The sequence below is a fragment of the Vigna unguiculata genome, chromosome 1, assembly GCF_037176805.1.
Source record: "Vigna unguiculata cultivar grain cowpea cultivar isolate G323 ecotype 2 chromosome 1, ASM3717680v1, whole genome shotgun sequence".
Lineage (NCBI taxonomy): Eukaryota > Viridiplantae > Streptophyta > Magnoliopsida > Fabales > Fabaceae > Vigna > Vigna unguiculata.
In genome coordinates, this window is record NC_140792.1 from 34,045,392 (window position 1) to 34,069,719 (window position 24,328).

Genomic DNA, 24,328 nt, shown 5'->3' on the forward strand with positions numbered 1-24,328 from the left:
ACAGGAAAGGATGTTGTTCAAATAAAGGCGCATTTATCAAAGGAGAATAGGAGAAAAGATCCAGCTTGGTGTTGATGGACGTGTACATCCCGACCCAGTGTCTAGGTACATCTTATCCACTGTGCGGAATGTGCGTTCCATGGTCCAACAAGGCAGCAGGTACATCTTGACCTAAATGGCCAGGTACATCCCGACCTAAGGGGCCGGGTACATCCTAGATTGGCGGTGTAGAGTTGAAGATTTTTTCAATGGTGGAAGAGATAACATACATGCTCAAGAACTAAAAAGCTCAACATAAATTGGAATTGGAGATGTTACCGTTATATTAAGGTTCGAGTCAGTTACGACATTCATTAAATTCCTTAATGCTTAATGAAAGAAGAAAACTGTCTTGTAGGTAATAAAGTCGGGAGTGATGCCAGGTAATTGATGAGTTCAAATTTTTGCCCTCATTTAATATTTAAATTTGGGGATTTAATTGATTTTTCTGTTCTTAAAGATTGATTTAATTAGGATTTGTGATTATTGGATTTATTGAGTAAGTTTGGTAAAAGTGGCGTAAAAATTGATTTTAGTTACATAAAATATTATTGAATATTCTAACGTTTGTTAATGCAGCTGAAATTTATTTTTGGTCAATTAATAGTGTGATTTTAAATATTCAAAGTTACAAAATAAGTCCAAAATCAAGAAATTCTGAAAAAGAATAAATCAGGAGCTAAATGCACCCCCAGTTTTCATTTGCACACTCCTCCCTCAAGTAGACCACAAAAACATGTTCTGCACCCCTAGTTTTCACTAAGTTGCACCCCTCCTACCACTTAAACTTCACTCAACAAGATCATGCCATGTGGCAATCCTCACCTTTTAAAATTAACCAACCATAAGCCGCCACGTGTCATAATCCTCCACTCACCCAATTGACCACTCATATTTTGCCACGTCATCATCTTCATCTCCCAAAACCCTAACCCTAATTTTCTCCTCTCCTTCCACCCTCCACGGCAGCCGCCGCCGCCTCGCCGGAATCTGCACCGTGACAGCGCCACCATCTTCCTTCACTTCGCCGGAGCAGAACGCAACAGCAGCAGAAGCTCCGCGCAGCCACCACCGCGAACCATCCAGCGGTGCCACTCGCGGTCATCTTCTCCGCAGAGAGCCACCACGAACCTGCAACCACAAATCGCGTGCTCCGTTTCCGCAGCCACCGCGAGCCACCGCGAGCACACCACCATCTTCTCCATTCTCGCGTCCAACAGCTCCGCGCGCCACCACCATCGCCATCTCCACCGCGCCTACACCTGCATCTGCGCGAGCCATGAACCTGCGCAGCTTCACGCCACCACTGAACTCCCGCAGCGCCACCATCATCGCGGCACCATCTTCTCACCTCTGCAACGCGCGAGACGAGCACACCACCACGACCACCACGCCGCTGCAACAGAACTGCCACACCTCCGCTCGCCGGACCACCGCGCAGTTCACCACCTGTTCTGCAGCCACCGCGAGCTCGCCAGAGCAGCCACACGTCGGAGCAGCCGCCGTCACGAGGGAGGGAGAAGAGTGTGAGAGTGAAACCCTAATTCTGGAGAAAGAATCTGCACTGCCACGTGTCAGCGTCTGATAGGACAGTCAAACTGGTCAACTGGTCAACTCTGGTCAACTAGTCAAAGTCAGCAGTCAATTCTGGTCAAATTCTGGTCAATTTGGTAAAAATGCTTAAATAAGAGGGGCAGAATTGGAAATTGGACAGAAATTAAGTTGCTAATTAATTAAATAAAAATAAAAGATTTTAGCAACTGACAGATAAAACCCAAAGTCCAGTGGAAGCCTATATAAAGAGACTTAAGGGAGTAGAAGCGGGACACAATTCACGACTGAAATTTAGAGCTCACAGCTTAGACACTTAGAACTCTCTGCTTTTGGCAGATACCGTCTCCACCACATCTCTCATTCTTTTATTTTCTTTCATTCATATCATCATGTATTTCATCAAAGCCATGGAGGGCTAAGTTTTAAGGGTTGATTCCACTGTAATTTCTTAAATGGATTCTGAGGTTAGATGAATTTATATGTTTTGTTATTTTGATTATTGTTGTGGTTTTTTTGTTTATCTATGTCCTTTGCTTCTTAATCGAATAGAAAATAATGATTTAAAATTTACATGCATGCTAATCATATGAGTTAAAAGGTTTTTAAATTAAATTGAGACTTTACTTTGATTTTGTTTAGAAACTTTCATTTGATTAAATAAGTTTTTGCCAATAATTGAGACTTTAATTTGATTAGAGGTAATTACTTTAACTAAAATTAGTCAAGACTTTACTTTGATTAATTAAGTTTTCTATTTGGTAAAGAAACAAAGGAATAGACATGATTAGGCATAGTAAAATTAATTGAGACTGTACTTTGATTGAATTTACTATGGACAATCTAATAATTCTCACTTTTAATTGAGACTGTACTTTGATTAAAAGTGAGGATGCCAACAAATGAATTGAGTCTTTACATTGATTTATTTGTAAATCAACAACAATAATTAATTTAACAATAATCTCTAGATAACCAATGAAGAATCTTATTTAGAAAAAGCAGTGGAATTGACCTATTTAATATTACTGTGTTTACAATCTTCCGTGTCATTTTCTTTGCATATCAAAACCTCCCTATTTTTATAGTTGCTAGTTTTAAATTGCATTTTTGAGAATCAAATATTTGAGATCAATTCCGTATTCGTTGTGAGACGACTCAGGGTTATCTTAACCCTAACTATTTTCTTCACTACAAACTGGCAATACTGAAGTTGCTAAAGTAGTGGTAATTTGATCGCCTAACGACAGCGATATCAGTAATATAAGAGACGATTCAATGACTAACAATGGTATCTAATCTTGAACTCATATGGTGCATAGAGAATATCGAGTTATTTCTAACTTAAGCATCAGAGTGCTTGCAGGTACCCCACTCCCGACGGTGGATCAGAGACAATGATAAGGAGAAGAGGAAAAGGAGAGGAGGAAAAGAGAAAGAAGACTGAAGGCTCCTGAGATCGCTTAGTTCCAACCAAGAACAATTTCCAAACTATTTTTTTTTTCTAACAAGTTTTCGTTATTTAGAGGAATCTTTCTTCCCATCTGTGGTAAGATAGTAGTTAAAGCTTGATTTCATGATGTATTAGGATTTCTTCGGTCTTAGTCATTCTATTAGAGTTGTTCTATGAGTGAAGCGTGTACAATTTTCTTTTCTTTTGGAAATTATGATCAATAGAAAACGACATATCTTGATTAAATAGTGTTAGAAATACATTGGCTATTATCGTTCTTTTTGGGAAAGAATTCCTTATTCAGGTTTATGTTAATATATATGACTACTTTAGGGTTAATCTTACATTTAATTTGTTTATACATTTGCGAAATTTCAATGAAAGACAAAAATATAATGTCAAAAGTATGTAACCAATTAAGATAACTTTCTATCAACTATCACCCTTACACTAAATTTATTTGGGGTGATTTATAAGAGAAAGATTTGAGAGGAATATCCAGTACTTTTCTTCTTCTTTTTTTTAAACCCTAATATACGAAAATAAAGAGAGGAATAGGTAAATAACAATAAGAATGACTATACTGAATTTCATTCGTTAACAATTTTTGTACATTTGAAATTACATGTACATATATCATTTCAATCATACTCAATTCAAATTTCCAATTCAAGACAATTCATTCCTCTTGAATAATCTAAGAACTTTAACCAATGATTAATCCCTTGGTGATGAAATTAATGTTTTGCATTATAAGTTTAGAGTTTATAATGATCAATGACACTTTTCCAGGATTTTGTGTCATTGCATGATTTGATATCCAGAATCCAGAATTAAACTACATCTATCAATGACAATCAATCTTCAAAAACATAAAGAACAAAATCAAATAGAAAAAGCTAGAATATTTATATATATATATATATATATATATATATATATATATATATATATTAAATTATCACAAATATTTAAACTTTTCCTCTCCTAAATACAAATTAATAGTAGATAACATCTATATTAACTAAAAGAAGAAATTTTAGGGCGAGTGATTCAATTTATATAATTAGGAAATTATAGAAAATAAATATTAATAATTAAACATATGTATGAACTAAAATGACAAAAATAAAAGAATAAATTAAAATTTTTAGATTACGTTATGTTGTGAAGTTCCGCGACTTCCATTGGGCTTCATCTTACCTTGGGCGAAAAAACACACTATTATTCCTCAATCTAAGAATAAAGGTTTTTCTTAGAAAAAAAAAAGGAAAATAGTTAGAACTAAGTAAAACAATAAACCAAACGTTCCTAAGAATATATCTGAAAATTTATTTCAATTAATTTATTGGACTAACTTATAAATTTATTTCTCAGTACTTGATGCTATTTATATTTTTTAATAAAATATTTGATCTCTTTTCATTGATATTATATGAACTAATTTTCAACCATTAGTTTTACCAACTACCTTCTATCACAATAAATTAATTAACTATAATTCTTAATTAAAAATTAACCTTTTCAACTTTCACTTAATTGCCAAATACTAATTTATCTTACCGAGAGTACACTACCCATTATGGGAACATTGATACCAAAGTCATTAAAGGCATCCAGTGCCAAAGTCATTAAATGGATAAGTAGTGAGTTCCTAAAACTAATCTACGAGCGGATATTTTACCAAAAACTAACAAAGAAAGTTATTTAAAAGAATTTAAAAGATACCGGAAATACAAACCATCAATCTCATGCCTTTATCACAAAAAGAGGTTGAGTTATAGATAAACTAAATAACTAATCTCACATTCTAAAACATAAAATTAGGAAATTGTAAAATTTTGTATACTCATTATAACAAAAAATAAATATTAAAAATTTCTATTACAAATGTATCTTGCATGCTATTAATAAAACAGACAGATGTAACACTGAGCAGAAGAAATTCTTTTAAAGCTACACTATAATGACTTGTGTTTATGTACAAAAAGTAAAACTGCAGGCTTATATCTTAGTATTCCACTTTTCAATTTTCTGAGTTCACTATGGTATTTTTTCCTTGGTAGGTATCCACACATGTGGAACTTACAAGAAGGCTCACATGGACCAAACTTCACGTAGTAGCTGGTATCTAGCATTTGTGGTGGGGTTGTGATTACCTTTTCCATTATGAGTGACTCGTGGAGATGAAGGAAGCTTATCAATGATGGATGTAAGAGGGGAATCAAGTTCCTCTAGCTCTTCATCACTGGTGTACCCTCTTCTCTGAACATCTGATACATTTCTTCCCAACTCACAGTTTCCTCCAGCCTCTGCAACTTTCTCAGCCACATTACCAGAAGAGGGAGGCTTGTACACAACAGGAGCAGCTACATAGGGGAAGCTTCTTACAGCCTCTGATGACAATCTTCTCTCTATAATAGTCTGAAGATGAATGAAGTATACAAAATTCAATAAATCAGTTTCCAAAATTAGAGCAAAAAGTTATATGCTTCATGAAATTACATTCCATTAAAGGTAAGTACCAATCTAGTACAAGTAATTAATTTGTTATTTCCTAGCTAATTTGTTATGTTTAATGTTATGGTATACCACCTCTGCGTTCAGGGCCTCCAAGACAGTTCCTGGAACAAAGTCTGGACAGAACTCATCAGGAGTGAAGTTACAGAGAACCCGTATAACCAATGACAGACTGATGGAAGGACACACCTATAAGCACAACCATGAAACATAGGAAATAAAGAGAATGACAAACCTATAAAATGTGAAACTGATCTGTAGCAAAAGAAAAACTAACCTCTTGTCTGATTTTTCTATCTATAAGCATGTCTTTAGGCAGCATCAGAAGGTCACTCAAGTCGTTTAGGAGAACAAAAGACTTAGGTTCACCAACCCCACCCTGCTTTTCATCATTCTCACTGTTCTCCTCCTGATCTTCTTGTGGACAATCTTCAACATCCATGCCAAACATGTCAGTGAGCCATCTGGACCAATTGCCAACCTGCAGTTAAAGTAGTTCTTCCATAAGGGTAAACACATAAACTAAACTTCCTATATATGCTGCAAGATTAGAAATTCAAGTATTCAAATTTAACTTTAAGACAACGTGTGGAAGCCAAGCAGTAAGTAACAAAAAGGGCAATATACATACAGAGTTTTTAAGCTGTGCACCAGACCCAAAGCTTAAATTCCCAGCTGGAATTGGCAAAACCTTTGAATCAACAATAGGGTCAGATATAGGATCAGTTGGGATCTCAAGGGCTGACTCCCGAAGAATAGCATTGAACATAGCAATGTCTAGTCTAGCTATGCATTGTTCCATGACCTGGTGAAAGAATTTAAATCTACTTAATCCTGACCCGAAGAAAAGGATTATTATAAACAATGCAAGAATGGAAGGTTATCAGTGATAGTAAAAAAACACACCATTCTAGCCAATACGGGCAAACAACCACACTCATGTCCTCCTGCTCGAACAGGACAGAGTCGTTGAAAGGCATCTTGGAAAGCATTTCTCCAAAGATTGATGGAAAAATTTCCTTGATTGTGATCACCCAGAGCAGGTCCCATCAGCTTCCCAATAGATTTATTTGAAGAGTTCCCAACTGGAGACTGCATATAGGGAGTCAAAGCCTGAAAACATAGCATGATTCTCAGGTTATAAAGAAATGCTTCAAAGAATGACACTAAAGATCCACTGAGTTCATAAGATTAGATTTATTATCAAATTTACTAATGATAAATCAATTATCTAATACAGGAGACAGCATTTACCTGCCACCACACTGACTCCACTATCCGAGAAAAGATCCATGATTCTACTCTTTCTAAAGCAAAGGTAAAGGTTCCTGTCTCTTGCCAATCTTCAACGAGAGGCATAAAACCACTTCCTGGTTTACCATTTGTGCTACTTTTCCGTTTCAGTGCAGTATACTTCCCATTTGACTCTGCCAACCTTTTAAGGGGACTAGCTTGACATGAACTCCCAAAAGCTTGTGAAATTATCTCTCTCAGCGCAACGGTATTTGACAACCAGAAAGTTAACCTAAAACACAAACCAATAAGAAAATATTTGTTCTCCATGTTCAAATTAGTAAACAGTAGAACTTTAACAACAAAACAAGCATACCTTGAAACATCATTACCACAAGACTTAGCAACCAAAATGAGGCCAGAAACAGCATTCTTGGCAATTGTGGCTCGCCTTTTCTGGGTCCAATGCTTACAAGCATGTATATAGAGCCTAGAAAGGCGCCGAGCTGGTGTGTGCACCTTGTGTCCCGAGCTTCCATGCTCTGGTACAATAGAATAAAGTGACACTTCAAGAGCAGCAACTTCTCTAAGTTCCTCTTCCAGCTTTTCAATTCGTAATTGCATTTCTTCAATTTTTAATTCCACATTTGCCTCATCCTCACGTTCATCATTTTCTTCAGCATTAACCGTTTCATGACTTTCATATTCAATTCCTATGCTCTGAGCACCATTGGGGGATCCATCCACAATATCAAGTTCCTTGATCTCTTGAACAGGTTTTTCATCAACACCTTCAGAAGAGTCCGACAAAACATTTACAGGAACTTTTACAGTCTTAGAATTGGTTGAGGAAGTATTTTTGTCTGCCACGGGGAAGGTCCCTTTATTTGAGTTCATAGGCTTCTTTTGATTGCCATTTGATACCTTTGATTGCAATTTATTTGCTTTTTTATCAGATCTCTCCTTTGAACCACGGTTGTTTTCTGGAGGACTCACTCTAACCTTACTTTTAGGATCTTTTGAAGCCACTTCAGTTCTCTCATCCTCATTTGTCAAAGAATCGCCTTGGGAAGATACTGAATCCTTTACTGTCTCAGCATCTGATACTTCGTCATTCCCTTCCTTTTGCTCTTTCTCCAAATCAGTAGAATGATCATCAGCCACTTCATTTTTGTTTTCACTAGCAACCATTTCATTGACTTTCATCTCGGCAAGTGCCTCCTCAGACCTGTTCACATCGTCCAGGTAATGTATAACCACATTTTCATAAGTTTCTGAATTCTCCGAGGCCGTGTTGGAATCACTTATAGTATTATTTGCAGTTGGTCTACTATCATGGAGTGTCTTAGATTCAATTCTTTTTTCACTCATTTTTTTGGAAGAATTATCTTGTTGCAATTTACTCTCTCTCCTTTCGGTTTTTCTTGAACCCTTTGTCTGACTATTTCTTGAAGCTTTTCTCTTCTCAATTTCTTTCATGCTTTCAAATTCCTTCAAATATCAATCAAATGAAGATGCTGTGACAGGGGAAATGATAGCAGTAACTAACCTTAGCAATCTCGTTAAGCGCTAGTTCCCCAATCCTATATAGTCTGTAATCACTAACAATAACTACTCCCCAGAATGGTGCTTCGGTTCCACCACCAGAGAGAAGTGCGTTCAGAACCTCCCTGTTTTTTTAATGGGATTAAAACAAATAGTATCTACCTGCAAAAGTATAGGTAAAATAAGTGACTAGATTTTCAAGGAATAATATTCAATAATCATAAAGGGAAACCAAGAAAGGTTATCAGTAAAAGGGGCGAGATGAAGGCATTTAAAGCATTCATCACAATGAGTATCAAAAATAAAAAACATACAGTCTATGTGAATGTACCTAAAAAAACCCAGAAATATGACAACTGCAGAAAGTGCATTCATGAAGCACACAATTTGCAATAATTGAAGGGGAACCAAGTTCAATTTGAGGCCACAAATTTTATGCGTAAAATAAATTAAGACTTCGTTTAGAAAGCAACAAATAACAACAACGACAGAAATCAAAATGATAACATACAGAGAAAACAAAAATAAATACAAACAAACATAGATAAAATTTCAAAAGGCACAGATGCATTAATCCGAAATCTTTGATAAGCAATTCTGCATTCATTTGGATCTTGTCCACACAAGTAAAACTGAAGTGAGTTCCTAAAATTGAACAACCATGATGTCATCGCTTCTTTATTTTATACTCTCTCCATCTCTCCAGGAGCAAGAAATGCGTCTTTTCAGAAAATAAAAAACAAAAAAACACTTCATTGTGGTACCAAGTCGAATTAGAACGGAATGACAGTGACATGGTGGTACCCTGCAAATATTCTCAGCAAAAAGAAAAGATAGCCAACCAAACAAGATGCGGCCACCATGTTAGAGCAAAAAATAAAAAAACAAATAAAAGAATACCAAGCACTATCAGAGACCTAGAAGTAGAGGGTGAAGAAATTTCCTTCATCACCAACGTCATCACCAACATCAAATATGCTAGCTGGCTATATTCCAATAATTTCAAGACCCCATATAACAACTGTCACTGATCAATCTAAAAATCTTGTCTTTATTTAACTATTAACCTTGACCAACCAACCCAACTCATCAAGTAAAATTAGGATTTAGCAGTGAAAGCTTATTCATTCAACTACTACATTTCCTTAATTTCCACTAAAAAAAGCAGTCAAAACAAAACAACAACGGAAGGAAACAGAAGTTACATCACACTCACTATTTAATAAGCAGAAGAAAAAAAATAAATAAATGAATGAGAAAACAAACAGAAGATTGAATACATAAGGAGAAGGGTGAGTTGGGTTTTGAATATTATTTCCAGAAAGAAGACAATTGTAACCGTACCCAGAAAACATTGTACTTGACGTTTCTCTGAGAACAAAACCAAAGTTGGCAGAATGAGGAACAAAGACAAACAAAGAAAGGTACTTCGCGAGAGAAAAATACATGAAACTAAGAGAAGAGAGAGAATAAAAACTCAAAAACTGTAACAGTAACAATAAAGAAGAAGAAGATGATGGAACAGTTAAAAACGTTAGAATTAGAACTTGACTAACCACACACGCAAAAATGATGGCAGACATAAAGATCCTTGGGATTAGCAATGTTGTCACTCTTGTTTTGTGCTGTTGTTTTGTTACAAATTCAAACACTTCTCGAGGAGAAAGTTCTCACTTCTCAAGAAGAGAGAGGAAGAGAGAGAGAGAGAGCGCAGAGAAGAAGAGTGCGGGAACGTGCACGCGTTTTAAAACGGAACTGAGATTGGTGTGGGTAACCGGGAAATGGTGTCGGTGAATGAAGGTTACCGGGTATGGCCGGTTATTATAGTCAACCTTTCAATGGTGCGATGTGATCCTTGTGGTCCCTATTATTATTTCCTAAAACGCACCGCACCGCCCCCTTCTTCTCAATAATTTAATGAGATGTTTTAATTGTTATTTATTCTCTTAATCCTCTTCACGATGGTTTACGACCCACACATTTCAACATGCCACGATTTACTTACTATATTTAATCATTTAAGTTTTATTTTATCAAAATTTACTTCTTGCAAAAATACCTACCTACTAATACGAGATTTTTGAAGTTCAAAAATTTATAAACACTCGGGGAGCCCGTATTAAAAAAAAATTATTTATGCAAATTAAATAATAAAAATGTATGATTTAAAGAGTACAATTATAGGAAAAAACTAGATATTTATAGAAGATGTTATAAACATGAAATAAAATACAAAAATAAACACAATAAAATTGTATGTGCTTTTTATCTACAGTATAGTGTGTAATATCTACAATACAAAATTAAAACAATAAAATTTATAATTTTTTGCGTATACATTTTTTAAAATTTTATTCTCAGCATTGGAATAAGTATTTGTTTGATGTAATAATTATTATAACTGTTTTTCTTAGTTTATCAAGAGTTTTTTTTTACTCTAATAAACGTGAACATACAAACAATATTTTAAATATCTCCACTAGTTTATGGTTATAGATGTAATAAATTAATATTTGTGATCTTTAAATATATTTAGTTATCTGTAATTAAAAGAGATTACTTATACCTAATTCATTATTATTTTAACGTACAGGAACAAATACCTTTTACCAAAGTCAAGTTGTAGCCATAGAGTCACCGCGTCTTTGACTGTGAACAAACTTTCTGTATTCTTTATATAAAATTTAGTTATTTTAATCAAGGTGCTTTTAATGTAAGTAAAATAAATATATAAAAAAATTCAAAATTATTTTTTGATTACTAATATTTTTTATTAAATTAATTATAAAATTATGTTTAGAAAAAAATTTAAAAAAATTAGTACTAATGTATTTCTATTAAATTAATTATAAAATTATGTTTAAAAAAACAAAAATCTCAAAAACAAAATACTACTAGTATAATTTTATAAAATTAATTATAAGATTATGTTTAAGAATAAAGTTTTATTCAATTATTATCAGTGTTTGTTCATTTTTACTGGTATTAAATGTAACATCCCAATTTTAGCAGCTTAAAGCTAATAAAAATAGGGAGTTTCATCATAGTTCCAAAATAGATAATTCAGTGTACACAATATATTAATACAATCTTACAAAGAATATGACTATAAAAATATATCACTTATACACTTAAACTAAACTAATAAACTTTGTACTTAAACTGACCACTACTAAAGCTCCCAATGGAAACCTCCTCCTCAATCCTAAAACGATGGCTTTTCATCCTCTAGACATGCTTTTGACACTGCAACCACATCTGCTCCCACCGAATAGGTGATCATCGCAAAAGGAAACATACAACACAAGACAGGAACACAAGAAGCAAGGGTAAGCTGATCTGATTAAGAAATCATGTAGTTCAATTATAAACAGAAACCATGCAATCTTTCTCATTATCATCAGAATCATATAGACCACCACAACACATATACATGACTCTAGACTCAATATCCGGATTATGTAAGCGACATCGGATCTCTTGGTGGCTTATACCTGTGACAGTTCCCAAACTCTGCAGAGTTTGGACACAAGGGGTTATCACCCAACCACTTCCAAGGTAAGTCCCCTTCACGTCTGTGACTGAATCGGGTCCACAGACTAGGACCTCCTGCTACTCCTCCCGACATAATCCATTATGCTCTACATGAGCCTTAATGGTTATAGGAGCGTCAGGATACCAACCAAAACTGAGTCCTTATGTCCTTACATACACTAAAACATTCCTCTTAGAATTTCCCTTGAAATCCTAGATCAACCACTTCTTCTCATATTCCAACTTCATACAATTTCACCACACATATTACCAGTCATAATAATTCATGCATATCGTAACTAAGTTCACATTTTAACATTTAAACATAGCTTCATCCATTAGAAACAGAGAAATAACACTCAGCTGCAGAGGTTCTCGCCCAAGCAAAAGGGGCTCTCTCGCTTAGGCGAGTCATTCTCGCCTGAGCGAGGCTCGAGACAGAGAAAAACCCAAACTCTGGGCCAATTCTCGCTCAGGCTAAGTTGTCTCGCTTAGACGAGAGTGACTCTCGCTCAAGCGAGACTGACTCGCCTAGGCGAGATCTCGCGCAGAGACATGGGATGAGTTTCTGGTGTTTTCGCTCAGGCGAGAGCTGCTCGCTTAGGCGAAAATACCAGACTCCCAATCTATTCTCACATGCAACAGTAAAGAAATTTATCACAATCCAATCATACACTCAATTACACAGTTCAAGCACTCATACAACACTCAATCATGCAATTCAAAGTCATCAAAATGATTTCTATACGAAATTCAATTAGTTTCCCTTACTTGTTATCATGTTTATACAGCTTTATAAATGTCAACGCCTTAAAAACGTCAACACCTCTAACTTCACAGGATGCTCTATCTACACATAAAAACAAACATCACAAGAACGATCAGGACATACCGTTATGATCATTGATCAGTAGAGACTCATACTGATGATTAAAACGTCGCATGCAAGCGGAAGAGGGCTTGCATGCAACAGAAAACAAAAAATACTAAAAAGAGAGCGAAAACTCAACTTACGTGAACGGAGAAACTGATCGGTCCAATTTGAAGAGCTCGCCGAGAAGATCAATCCTACGGTCTCGGTTCTTCAATCAGACGACCAGAGAGACAGAACCTCTAGAGAGAAGTCAAAGAACTCTAGAAAAGTGGTTTATAGAGAGATGGTGTGTTTTAAAATAATGAAACTCGTTTATAACAATTCTATTTATACTAAAATCCTTTTAATATTAAAATAATCGAGTCTCACTATTTTTAAACCACTATCACTTTTAAAACGCCATTTTCTAGGGTCTTACATTAAAAATGATAATTAATAAGTTAAAATATTTTTTAGTAAACTTTAATTTTGTTTATGAAAAAAAAAAGAATGATAAGTTATCTTTATTTTCTTATAATTAATTTGAATTTTATTTTCTTTATTTTCTTTTTTAATCTCTCTTTGACTTTTGTTGTTTCTCCTTGGTCTCTTCTTTCATAAGAGTTCTTTTTTTATGATTTTGGCATATTACATTTCTTGAATCTTATGTTGTCTATGTTCCAATTTTTTCATCTCATTTTTTTTAGTGTGTTTTTTCTTTCTATTTGTGTTATTGTTGTTTTTATATTGTTTTGAATTTTTTATTAGAATTACAAATGTGTTTTTTTTTTTTGCCTAGTTTTGTTTTTTGGTAATTTTCAATCTATGAGTTTTGAGTTTTTTTTTGTATATATCTTAATAAGGAACTGGATTTTTTTTATAAAACTATTAATTAGATTAGGGTTTAGTCTTTTGGTAAATAATAGATTAATTAGAACATTTTTTGTGGATAATAGATTAATTAGAACATAATTCAAAGTTGGGATTTCTGTATAAAAATAATTCAAGTTTAGGGAAAAAAATACTTATTATCGAATTAAGAAGAACGGTAATTTTTTTAATGATTAATCCTAAAATAAACTTTGAAGATTTGTGAAAAAGTTTTGACTTGAGAAGGAGAAAAATACTTGAGACTTCAAAATACAAGTCTACTATGGAGTTATTTTCTTGACAATCAAAATCAAGTTTTATCATTTGTTTTATATTGATGAAGCTATTGAACAATTAAAAGGTCTTCTTTCAATTTTGTTTTTTTGATTTGAAAATGCATTGATTTTTGCCATAGAAATTACTTTTGAAATGAATATAGAACCTAAATTTCATGAAAAACATATTAGACGCAGAAAAAATAATTTGATGAAAATGTTGAGAATGTCATTGTAAATTTTTTTCAATAATTATTTAGAATTGATTGTTTTTTGTATAGTGTTGATAAAGAAATTATCACAATTCAAAGTGGATTTGAACAATTTAAAATATATGAAGATTTTTTTTTTATTTTGTGTTAAAAAATTAAAGTTACTGGATTGGACATTTTTGAAAAATAAAATGCTTAAGCCTTGAAAAATCTTTAAAACATGATAACATTTTTTGGATATTGATGGATTCGATTTATTTCCATAATTAAATATCTTAAAGAAAATTGTTGGTTTGAAAAATACTAAATCAATTGATATTCTTAATTATATAAAAATAATAGCTTATTTTTGAAATGCATATATACCTAATGTTATTGAATTAGTCTTATTATTACCTATTGAAAAAGAAATATATAATTCATTAATTATGAAAATTTAATAAATAATTTTGCATAAAAAAACTAAAAACAAATAAATAAAATACCTTATTTTTTAAGTTCACTTTTTCAAACTCTTGAGATGTCCATGTTTATAGTTAGTGTTTTACATTTTTTTAATTATTAAGTGAGTTTTATGATTTTATATATTTTTGTTTTTATATTTAGATTTTTTATTTATTTTAGTTCTTATATTTGTTTTTGTTTTATCGATTCTAAATGTTTGTTAAATAGAGTGAATGTGTTCATTTCATTAAATTGACATTAGACAAAAATGAAAATCTTGATTTTTTATGAAAATAAAGTCAAAAAATTATTGATCCAAAATTTTTTCCTTTTCAAATATAAATTTAAATAAGATACAAACTTAAACAAATACAAACTTAAACGAATGTTTACTATAAATATATTAATAATATGTTATTTATAAGTTTTATTCACATCATATACATGTCATATATAAGAATTATGTAACACCTCTCTATTTCATTGTTTAGGTAATAAATACTAAAATATTCTATAAAAACAAATTTTATTTGATAAAATATATTTGTAATATTTCATGTCTTTATTAATAAAGATGTTATTTTATTGTTATAATACAGTAACATGATTTTTTAATAAAAAAAATCATCCATTTTTTCAACACACTATAAACATGATTAATATCATGAGTGTTTCACCTTCATAACATTGAAAAGTTCAAATACATTTGATCGAGGAGGGTTAACTTAGAAAGTAATACACTAAAAGAAAGATTTAAAAATTAATATTAGAGTAACATTTACTTAAAGAAAAAAAAGAGATGAAAAAAAGTATGCTTTTAAAATATTCAAATTTTTTGTTTAAATAAGTCTAATGTAGTTTTTCATTTAATAGTATCATTCAAGTTTTTTTTTAATATGAAAAAATTGTAAGGATTTATAAATAAAACTCTATGAATAAAATTACAGAAGTAATCTTTACAAATAAAATTCTATTATTTTATTATTAAAAGTTTGAATTATAAATTTTATTATTTTATTATTAAAAATTTGAATTATGAATTAAAAAAATTGAGTTTTATTTTATAGACTTAATTTAGTTATTATATTTAGGCTTTTGATTCATTTTAGTTCCTATACTATTTTTACTCAATTAAGTATTTATTTTTAAGAAATACTCAATTAAACTCTTCTTTTTTTAAATGAAAGAGTCAAGTTATCTCTTTCGTTAAATCGTTATTAACGTAATTTGAAAATATAACGTGTCAAAATCTGGATTTGTCACATATGAAAATTATAAAGATTTTATAATTATAAAGATTTTATAATGTAGAAAATGATTCTGATTTTGACATATGATAGATTTAAACTTTGACATGTAACCCCAATTTAACAAAATGGATCACATTGAGTTTTTTTTTTTCTTTACATAAACAGGGACTGAATTAAAAATAAATATAAGATCAAAAAACCTAAATATAGAAAACAAAATATTAATTAAACCTATTTTATTAAAGCTGCCATTTATTTAGAAATGTGTTTTATTCTCTTTCTCTATATTCTCTCAGTTTTTTAGCTCTTTATTAATCTTTTTTAATATTAGTACTATCGTAGGAGTCTTGACTCATAGCACAACAATTTGTCCTATCAAAAGTTCAATCAAAGTAAGTTCACTTATATTGCAAAGGCACTCCAACATTCGAATTATATATATATATACACACGATAATAATGATAGAATGAATACATAAAAGTTACATTGTAAACACTATTATTTATGGTATCTTCGTGGGCTTTTACTTGGATTGGCCTAAATTACTCGGACTATGACCTTTCTTAAATTACTTGGATTGGCCTAAATTACTCGGACTATGACCTTTCTTAAATAATTTAAGGTTTCGTTAATCCATCTTATTCTTTTAATTTTCTTTTCAAGTTATATTAACATTTCTTTTAGAATCTAATATCATCAAGAATTGCATTCCTACTGGACCAAAATGTTTGTGCCGATAGAATATCATCCCGAGTTGACGACATCATTTCGATTTCACATAACATAATATATATATATATATATATATATATATATATATATATATATATATTGTTTAAAATATTTGTATAATATAATTATTAAATAGAGTCGTTAAAAAATTATCTTCTCAATAAAAATAAAATGGTATGACAACCATAATCAATATTTTTTTAATTGTAACGTGTTCTCTCATCTAATCTATGAAAACTTATCACAAAACAATTGTTCATAATTATTAAAAATGTGTCACAGACTAGAAAAACGGCTTTAACATACGTTTGTTATAATAATTAATGCTAGCATTTACTATTATTTTTATTATGAGTTATTAAACTTTAATTTAAATGAAACTTTTTCATTCAAAACTTTAACTGAAAGGACTGAAGCCTTGGGTAAAATTTAATATTTTAATTTATAACTTTAGCAAAAAAAAAAAGTTAGAATAGTTTAAATGGTTTAATTTACAAAGGTTTTAAAGTAAAAAATAGAATTTCGAATATTTAGGTAAATAATAACTCATAGAAGAGCTTAATTATAAAAGAAATGGGTAAAAACTCAATAAAGAGTTAAAATTACACGTTATAATCTCAAAAACAAAAAGTATTAAACCTATCCAAACAATATCACATTGTTGAACCAATGTGGCGGCATTTATAATTTACTTGAAATGATATGAAAAGGTTAATTAATTGGCTATGGTTGATCGGTCATTATCAGTGTCCGATATCACATTTCACTGTCTATTCTTAATTTGCAATATTCCTTCAGATCCCGGGAACAACCTAAGAGTAGTTGGTTAGTAAAGATAATTTCAGAATTTATAGTCTAAAGAATAACTATATTATATATATATATATATATATATATATATATATATATATATATATATATATAATATAAACGTATGTATGTAAAAATATACAGTTCACTTCTGATTTTAAAATTTTTGAATGTAGTTTAATTAAAAAGTCCAAAGTCAGCTCACTTATTATTTTTAGAAAACTTTTCAATTTCTCACTTTATTTTTTTCTTTCAATTTCTCGACTTTTCTCAACTACTGTTTCTCGTGTTTTAACTCAGTTGCTACCACTCCTTTAGATAGAGGCTGAGATTGAGATCATTGCGGAGTTCTCCAAAGACCAAACCGAAACATTTTCTTCCCTCCACGTAAGTTGAACTCCAAACATTTGTTTCCTTTACCTCTTCAGTTTTGAAGTTTTAGTCTGATTCGGTTTTTGGTCACGGATCTTACTGTCTTCTGCCTCTATTCTTGCTTGTCAACTCCTAAGTTGCAGTCGTGCTGTTTACTCTTCGGTTGGGGCTCAATTTTGATGGGTTAGCATCTGTTAAGGTAAGGGGAGTTAGGGTTCTTAAAGATTTCGAAATGCTTTACTTGCTTTAGCTCAAAACTGTGTTTTAAAATTTTGATTGATGTCTGTGATTATATGAAAATGAATTGTGTATGGTTTGAACTGAATTTTGGATTTGCATGCGTGAGCATGGGAGAGAACTGTTGTTCTTGCCCAAGCGAGCAACCTTCGCCTATGCGAGAATAGCATAAAACTCACCCTTGTCTCTATTCGAGTTGTCGCTCAGACGAGGAACTTCAATTTTGAGCGAAGAACAATCTCGCTCAAGTGAGAACTCGTAGAATCTCACAGTGCCCATTGTTCGAGCTCTCACCCAGACGAGAATGCCAAACTTAAGTGAGAGAACTTTTGGAGCTTAAGTGAGATTGGTGCATGGAAGTGTTTATTTACTTGATTTCTTCTATGATTGGTTGTTTTACTCCTCAAAAGTATGATGTATATATGATGGGCATGTATGAGGTGGTGTATTGGGACTGTATTTAATATGATTAGCATGAGATGAAAATGTTTTGAGATCACGTGTGGACTTGGTGTGAGAATTTTATGGAGAAATCTGTTTGATGATAAAGTAGTGTGTGTAGTGACTTAAGGATTAGTAAGGCTGCATCCTGACACTTTATTTAATCAGTCAGACTCACATAGAGTAAATTGGTTCAAGTGGTGAGAGTAGCAGAAGGTCCTAGTCTCTAGTAGGATAATGACTTAGATGATCATGGACTAACCTTGTGCTTGTGTGTGGTAGGGAGAAACCCATTGGTAATGGCTCTACGGAACAATAGATGTCATTACAAGTGCAAGCAACTAGTGAATCCGATTTCATTACACGGATCCAGATAATTGAGTTAGTGGGTCTGTCATGGTTTGCTATCACATGTTGCTTATGTTAAATAACTTGTTTGTTTATTTTGTTATTTTTTTTTTCTCTAGCTTACCCTTCTCCTATTTGTGCTTTGTTTTCTTGTGGTTTTTCCTCTATGCAATGATCATCAATGTTGGTGTGAGCATATGTGGAGACCCCCTTAGTGATCATCAAGACGGCAGAAATGTTGATGTGTAGTTTAGGCCTATTTATTATTGCTCTTTCGAGCATCTTTTAAAAATGTTATCTTATGCAATTCCTTGCTCTATTAAGCAACCTTTTGCACATTTGTTTCAAACATATTTATGATATTGTTCTATGTCCATGATACTTCTGTTTAAGTATATTTTGGAACGAATGTAATAGTTAAATTTTGATATACTTTTTGCTTTGCTCTGTTTTATTATCTGTTTTATTATAATATGCGATGTTTTATTGATTAGAGTTATTATATTAAATGGTAAGAAAGATTTAAGAAAGTAACACAATTTTTTAATAAAGTAGTAGATAAATTTTATTGTGGTTATTATATTAATAAATTTATATAAAACGTGATTTTAATTCATTTTCTTAAAGTATATTTATGTATTATTTTAATTGCTTATATAAAATTTTATTGAAATAAAAGAAAATTGAGAAAATAATTAAATTATTCATATTTATAGTTTAGTGTTTTTAGTGAGTATAATTGTGTATATGTGTGATATGGGTGATACGAGGATGAAGTAAAGTAATTTATCTTAAACTTGGTGTAAGGAAATGTTTGGAGAGAAAATCCTTTTTTCTTAATGTCTTTAGTGTATGCATTGATTGAGAGATTTAGTATCAGAGGTTATCCTGATATTTTAATAACCCGTCTAGAGACTCATATAGAGTAGAATGAGTTATGTGGTGAAAGCACAAGGATGTGCTAGTCTAGGGGCTTTCCCATGGCCTAAGATAATGGAAGGACCAACCTTGTGTGTGGTAAGGTGAAACTTATTGATAATGGCTCTGCAGAGCACAGAGCAATAGAGACCCCCATAAGTGCACAACTTGGCAAAGTTTGATATCAATACATGTATTCAGATAAATTGAGTTTAGAAGAGTCTTTAATTGTGTGGCGATGTCTTCACAACTATTTTGAATTACATTGTAAATCGTATAACATGTTTAATTGATATCTGGTGTTTTTTTTTGCAAATTAACTTACCATTGTGAGTTTGTTGGTGTGGTGGTGCATTATTTTCTTATTTTTGAAATGATAATCTTATTGGTGTTAACATATGAAGAAAGTTATTATTTTTATATATTAAATTCTTTGTTATACCTAATAATTTCAATTTAAATTATACAACTATTTTCTTAAAATAGTATAATATAAAAAAAGCTTTTTAATTATTTTTTTTAATTTAAAATGTTGATGGATGAAGTCATCCTACCCCCTCTGCTCATTATTCACCAAATTAACGAATCTAATAAATTGAGTTTTAATAAATTAAAAAGCTGAAAATAGTATCATGTTTCACCCAATTGTCCCGAATTAGCATGTTTGTCCCTAAAGATAAACTCACTATAGTAACTATCCTACATTGGAAACATAAGTATAAGGGACATAGGTAATAGTTTATGAACAAATAATTAAGAAGTGTCAAGGCTCGTACTCAGGTAGAATTCCATAAGATCAAGAAAGATAGATTTTAGAATAATTTATATCTAATAATTTAACAAAAGAGTTATTTAAATACAAACACTAATTTAACGACTCTTATATTAATTACATGATGAAAAGTGAGAGAGTAGAATGGAGAAAAACCTAGTTAAAATAATAAATAAATAAAATATAACGTTTTTAGTCAACAGATAGATTAATTAATTAATTTTACATATACTAGCATAAACAAAAAAACAGAAGACGTATATAATTATAATATAGTTATAGATAAAATAAATTTGAGTTATTGAAATAAAAAATATTATAAGTAATATTGTGTAAATAATATTACAAGTAATTATTTGAATTAAAAAAGTAATTACTAAAAGATAAAACTGAAAAATTATTTTTTATTACTAATAATTATTTAAATTTAAAAAGTAATAATTAAGAGAATAAAATTAAAAATACAAAAGAAAATATAAAAAAGTGTATCATTTTTATATATACTAGCAGAAACACATTTATTGTCACACTTGTGTATATGCATGTTTAAAGTTTTAATAAAAAAAATGGAAATAATAGTAAAAAAGTATCTAAATATTTGATTAGAAACTACAAATATGATGAAGAAGGAAAAAAAAATGAAACCCATAACAGTTTCTTCTTTTAAAAATTTAATATGCTAATTACTATTAAAAGGTTAGTTAATATAAAAAGTCAAATTAAAATTATGAATATTGGGAAAATAAAAGGAAATTTTTTATATATAAGTATAGATTAAAAAAAAATGGAAGTGATAGTAAAAAGTATATGAATATTAGACTAAAAGTTACAAATATGACGAAAAAAAAAAGAAAAAGAAAAACTCATGATAATTTCTTTTTAAATTCAATATGACAGTTACTATTAAAAAAATACTTTAATATAAAATGTAGAATTTCAATTAAGAGACCTGTAAAAAGAAAGAATTATCTTTATATATAAATATATATATATATATATATATATATATATATATATATAATTTATGGTCTTAAATAAATATATGTAATGCAATTTGATTAAATTTATATATTTAAATAATTTTAAATATATATATTTAAATAATATATAGATTTTAAATAATTTTATCTTATCTTAATATACTTATATATATATATATATATATATATATATATATATATATATATATATATATATATATATATATATATATATATATATATATATATATATATATATCCAGTGACTCATTCTTATATTATCAAAATTAACATTTTATTTATATATTATTTATTTTTAATTTTGAAAGTTTTGTATATTGAAATACACTAAAAGGTTTTGCATTTGTTATATAAGATCCTATTCACGCAAATGTTAATAAATAGATTATCCCATATGATAAATAAATTTCTTTTTTACTTGCAAGACACTTTTTTTTTACACCGTAGTCCCTTCGTCAATTCTTTTCACCTAACATTTCTTTATGTGATTTTAATATTAATCCAGTCAAGAGAATTTCGTTCTCAAAATTTTCCTTGAATAAACATTTAAAATCACTTAATGTATTATTTTCTATTGTAAATAACTACGTTTATATCAAACATATAAAAATTTAGTAATCCACATAAAATTTTGGCTGACATCCAACCCTACTTGACTTTATACATGTTAAAAGCAGATTTTTGTTAACATTTAGTTTCAACTCAGCCATACATCCATACATTTTATTTTTAAAATAAACTACATTAATTTTATAAAAACTTGAAGTGTATTTATACTCTTTAAATCATAAAAAAAAAATATGAAGAGTGAAAGAAAAAGGAAAACGAACGGGGTTCACTTCGTTAATTTGGAAGGGCACGTGAAAAAGGATGGGTTGGGTTGAATGGACCACACTACCCACACGTCAACACCAAGATCCGGTGCCCGTGTTGCAATAATCAAATGCTGTCAGGTGAAAATGAGATCAAAAGCGGGGCCCTTTATTGAAAATAACACTTTGTAAGGATCCAATGGCAAAAAAATAAAAAATAGAATAGATAAAAGTAAAAATTAAATCATTTTTTATTTCATACGATTTTTTTATTATTATAAAAATCACCTTTTATTATTAAACTCATTATATCACATTTCAACAAAATTTTTAATTTAACTATGTTGACGTCATCAATGCTAACATATTTTCATTAGAGGTTACAATAAAAAAAGTGACATAAATATAACGTTACCTAATGTTAATGGACAAAAGTTTGTCTCATAAAATAACATTAACAAATTTAAAAAGTGGAAGCGTCTTTTATTCGTATTACTTTCAAAAAAAAAATAGAATTGATTATAAAAGAATTAAATTATTTTAATAATGTCAACATTGTTGAGTTAGGAGTTCTATTAATATGCATGATAATATCAATGTACGCAAATTCCTCATTCAACCGCTTTTAAAGTGTGCTTGAAGAAGTGAGCAATGATGCGAGAGGGAGGAAAAAGAAAGGGAACAAGGAAGAGTACACAAAAAAAGAAAAGAAAATGGAAGCATGTGTTATTATCTAAATTAGTCTTTAATTAGATAATTATAATGATTTGATTATATCTTCTAAAAATATCAGCACATAAAATTAATTTAGTATTGAAAGGGGGAGTATGCTAAATACTACAAAATTGATTTTGATGATTTTCAAAGTCTATGTATTACTATTTTACTGTTTTAGACTTAATCTTGAACTTATCTTGTGTATAGATGATGCATATCTAGGATTACATGTAAGTCAAGCTTGAGTTGTATAGATTAGCTGTTAATCTATTAAATATGTCAAATGCATAACTTGTTAATGGGTTGGATATTTAACTAATGGATTATCAGAGGGCACTACCCTGATGTAGTGAAAATTCACCCATGATAATGGATTAGGTAAATTCCCTAATCCACTAATCTTAGCAGCAGAACTCTCTGATTTAAAAATAGATTTGAAATCAGTTTGAAAAAAACGCATCACTAAATCAAGAAGAGATTTTTCTAAGAGATTTTTTCGAGATTGAGATTCACAAAGTTCTTGCTTTTCTTGGGAGATCATTCAATTGGACATTCAAGAAGATTGATGATGAATTCAATCTTGGAGAGTCAAGCCTAGCATTAGGATCAAGTGTGACATCTGCACATTCATTAGGTGTATTTGTTCCTTGTTCTCTTTTGACTTGTATTTTTGTTTACTGTGTGAGTGAAGTTCTAGGTGCAATTGTGTGGAGGCATTGCATCTAGGTGGAGTTCTTGATTTGTAGATCAAGCTCCTTAGTCTTTAGGGTCTTGAATTATATAGATGTTCTTGTAATTCTTGTAACTCTACTGATTTAGTGGAATCTTCCTAAACTCGGGTTGCTTAGGAGAAGACTAGACACAGATTCATCTTGAATCGAACCACTATAAAAATTGTTGTGTTCTTTTTCTTTTTTTAATCTTTTATGCCTTTCCTAATTGATTGAATCAGTCCATTAATACAGAATTGAAAAACTAGTTATTGGGGTTATAAAGATTAAAAATAGTTTTCAAGATTCTCTTAAAAACAATGAAAAATCAAATAACCAATTGACCACCTCTTAGTTAAGTTATATTAGACACATCAAATTTAACATTTAGGACAACCTGCATCATTAATATTTATTTTAATCCAATCAACCATCTTTCAATAATCTATAACAATATATAAAGAGGATTCCCTCTTTTGTGTTCACATTTCAAAATATCAATTTTACCCTTTAAAATATAAGGCTTAAATACCTTTTTCATCCTCATTTTCGTAGTGTTTGTTACGGATGGTCCTCATTTTGATAGAATGTTTAAAATGGTCCTCATTTTCGCAATTCGTGTATTATTTGATCCTTTTCTGTGACGCCGTTTAAATCAGTAACGAAGCACTGTACATG

At 30.6% G+C, this 24,328-nt stretch overlaps 1 protein-coding gene across 3 annotated transcripts; it reads right to left on the bottom strand.

The window, feature by feature from the left end:
* Nucleotides 1-4,866: 4,866 nt before the first annotated feature.
* On the bottom strand, nucleotides 4,867-10,064 carry LOC114185627 (uncharacterized). Of its 3 annotated transcripts, XM_028073497.2 has the most exons (9): nucleotides 9,898-10,064; nucleotides 8,346-8,503; nucleotides 7,173-8,024; nucleotides 6,818-7,088; nucleotides 6,470-6,676; nucleotides 6,195-6,368; nucleotides 5,841-6,044; nucleotides 5,639-5,752; nucleotides 4,867-5,467 (listed from the first exon to the last, which is right to left on the bottom strand). In XM_028073497.2, exons 3-9 carry the CDS (start codon nucleotides 8,000-8,002, stop codon nucleotides 5,141-5,143), a joined length of 2,127 nt encoding a protein of 708 aa, XP_027929298.2. In that variant the 5' UTR covers nucleotides 8,003-8,024; nucleotides 8,346-8,503; nucleotides 9,898-10,064; the 3' UTR covers nucleotides 4,867-5,140. The 3 variants fall into 3 exon arrangements, with proteins under 3 accessions (XP_027929298.2, XP_027929273.2, XP_085527988.1); XM_028073472.2 differs by having other exon boundaries at nucleotides 7,173-8,503; XM_085671862.1 differs by lacking the exon at nucleotides 9,898-10,064 and having other exon boundaries at nucleotides 7,173-8,640.
* Nucleotides 10,065-24,328: the final 14,264 nt, after the last annotated feature.

Bases quoted from the DNA above. Each gene is read 5' to 3' on its own strand.
- LOC114185627 (XM_028073472.2), bottom strand. From the start codon at position 8,275: ATGAAAGAAATTGAGAAGAGAAAAGCTTCAAGAAATAGTCAGACAAAG. The intron at 6,677-6,817 runs GTAAATGCTGTC...CTATGTTTTCAG, and splicing joins TGGAGTCAGTGTGGTGGCAG to GCTTTGACTCCCTATATGCA. The intron at 6,369-6,469 runs GTGTGTTTTTTT...TTCTTTCACCAG, and splicing joins TGCCCGTATTGGCTAGAATG to GTCATGGAACAATGCATAGC.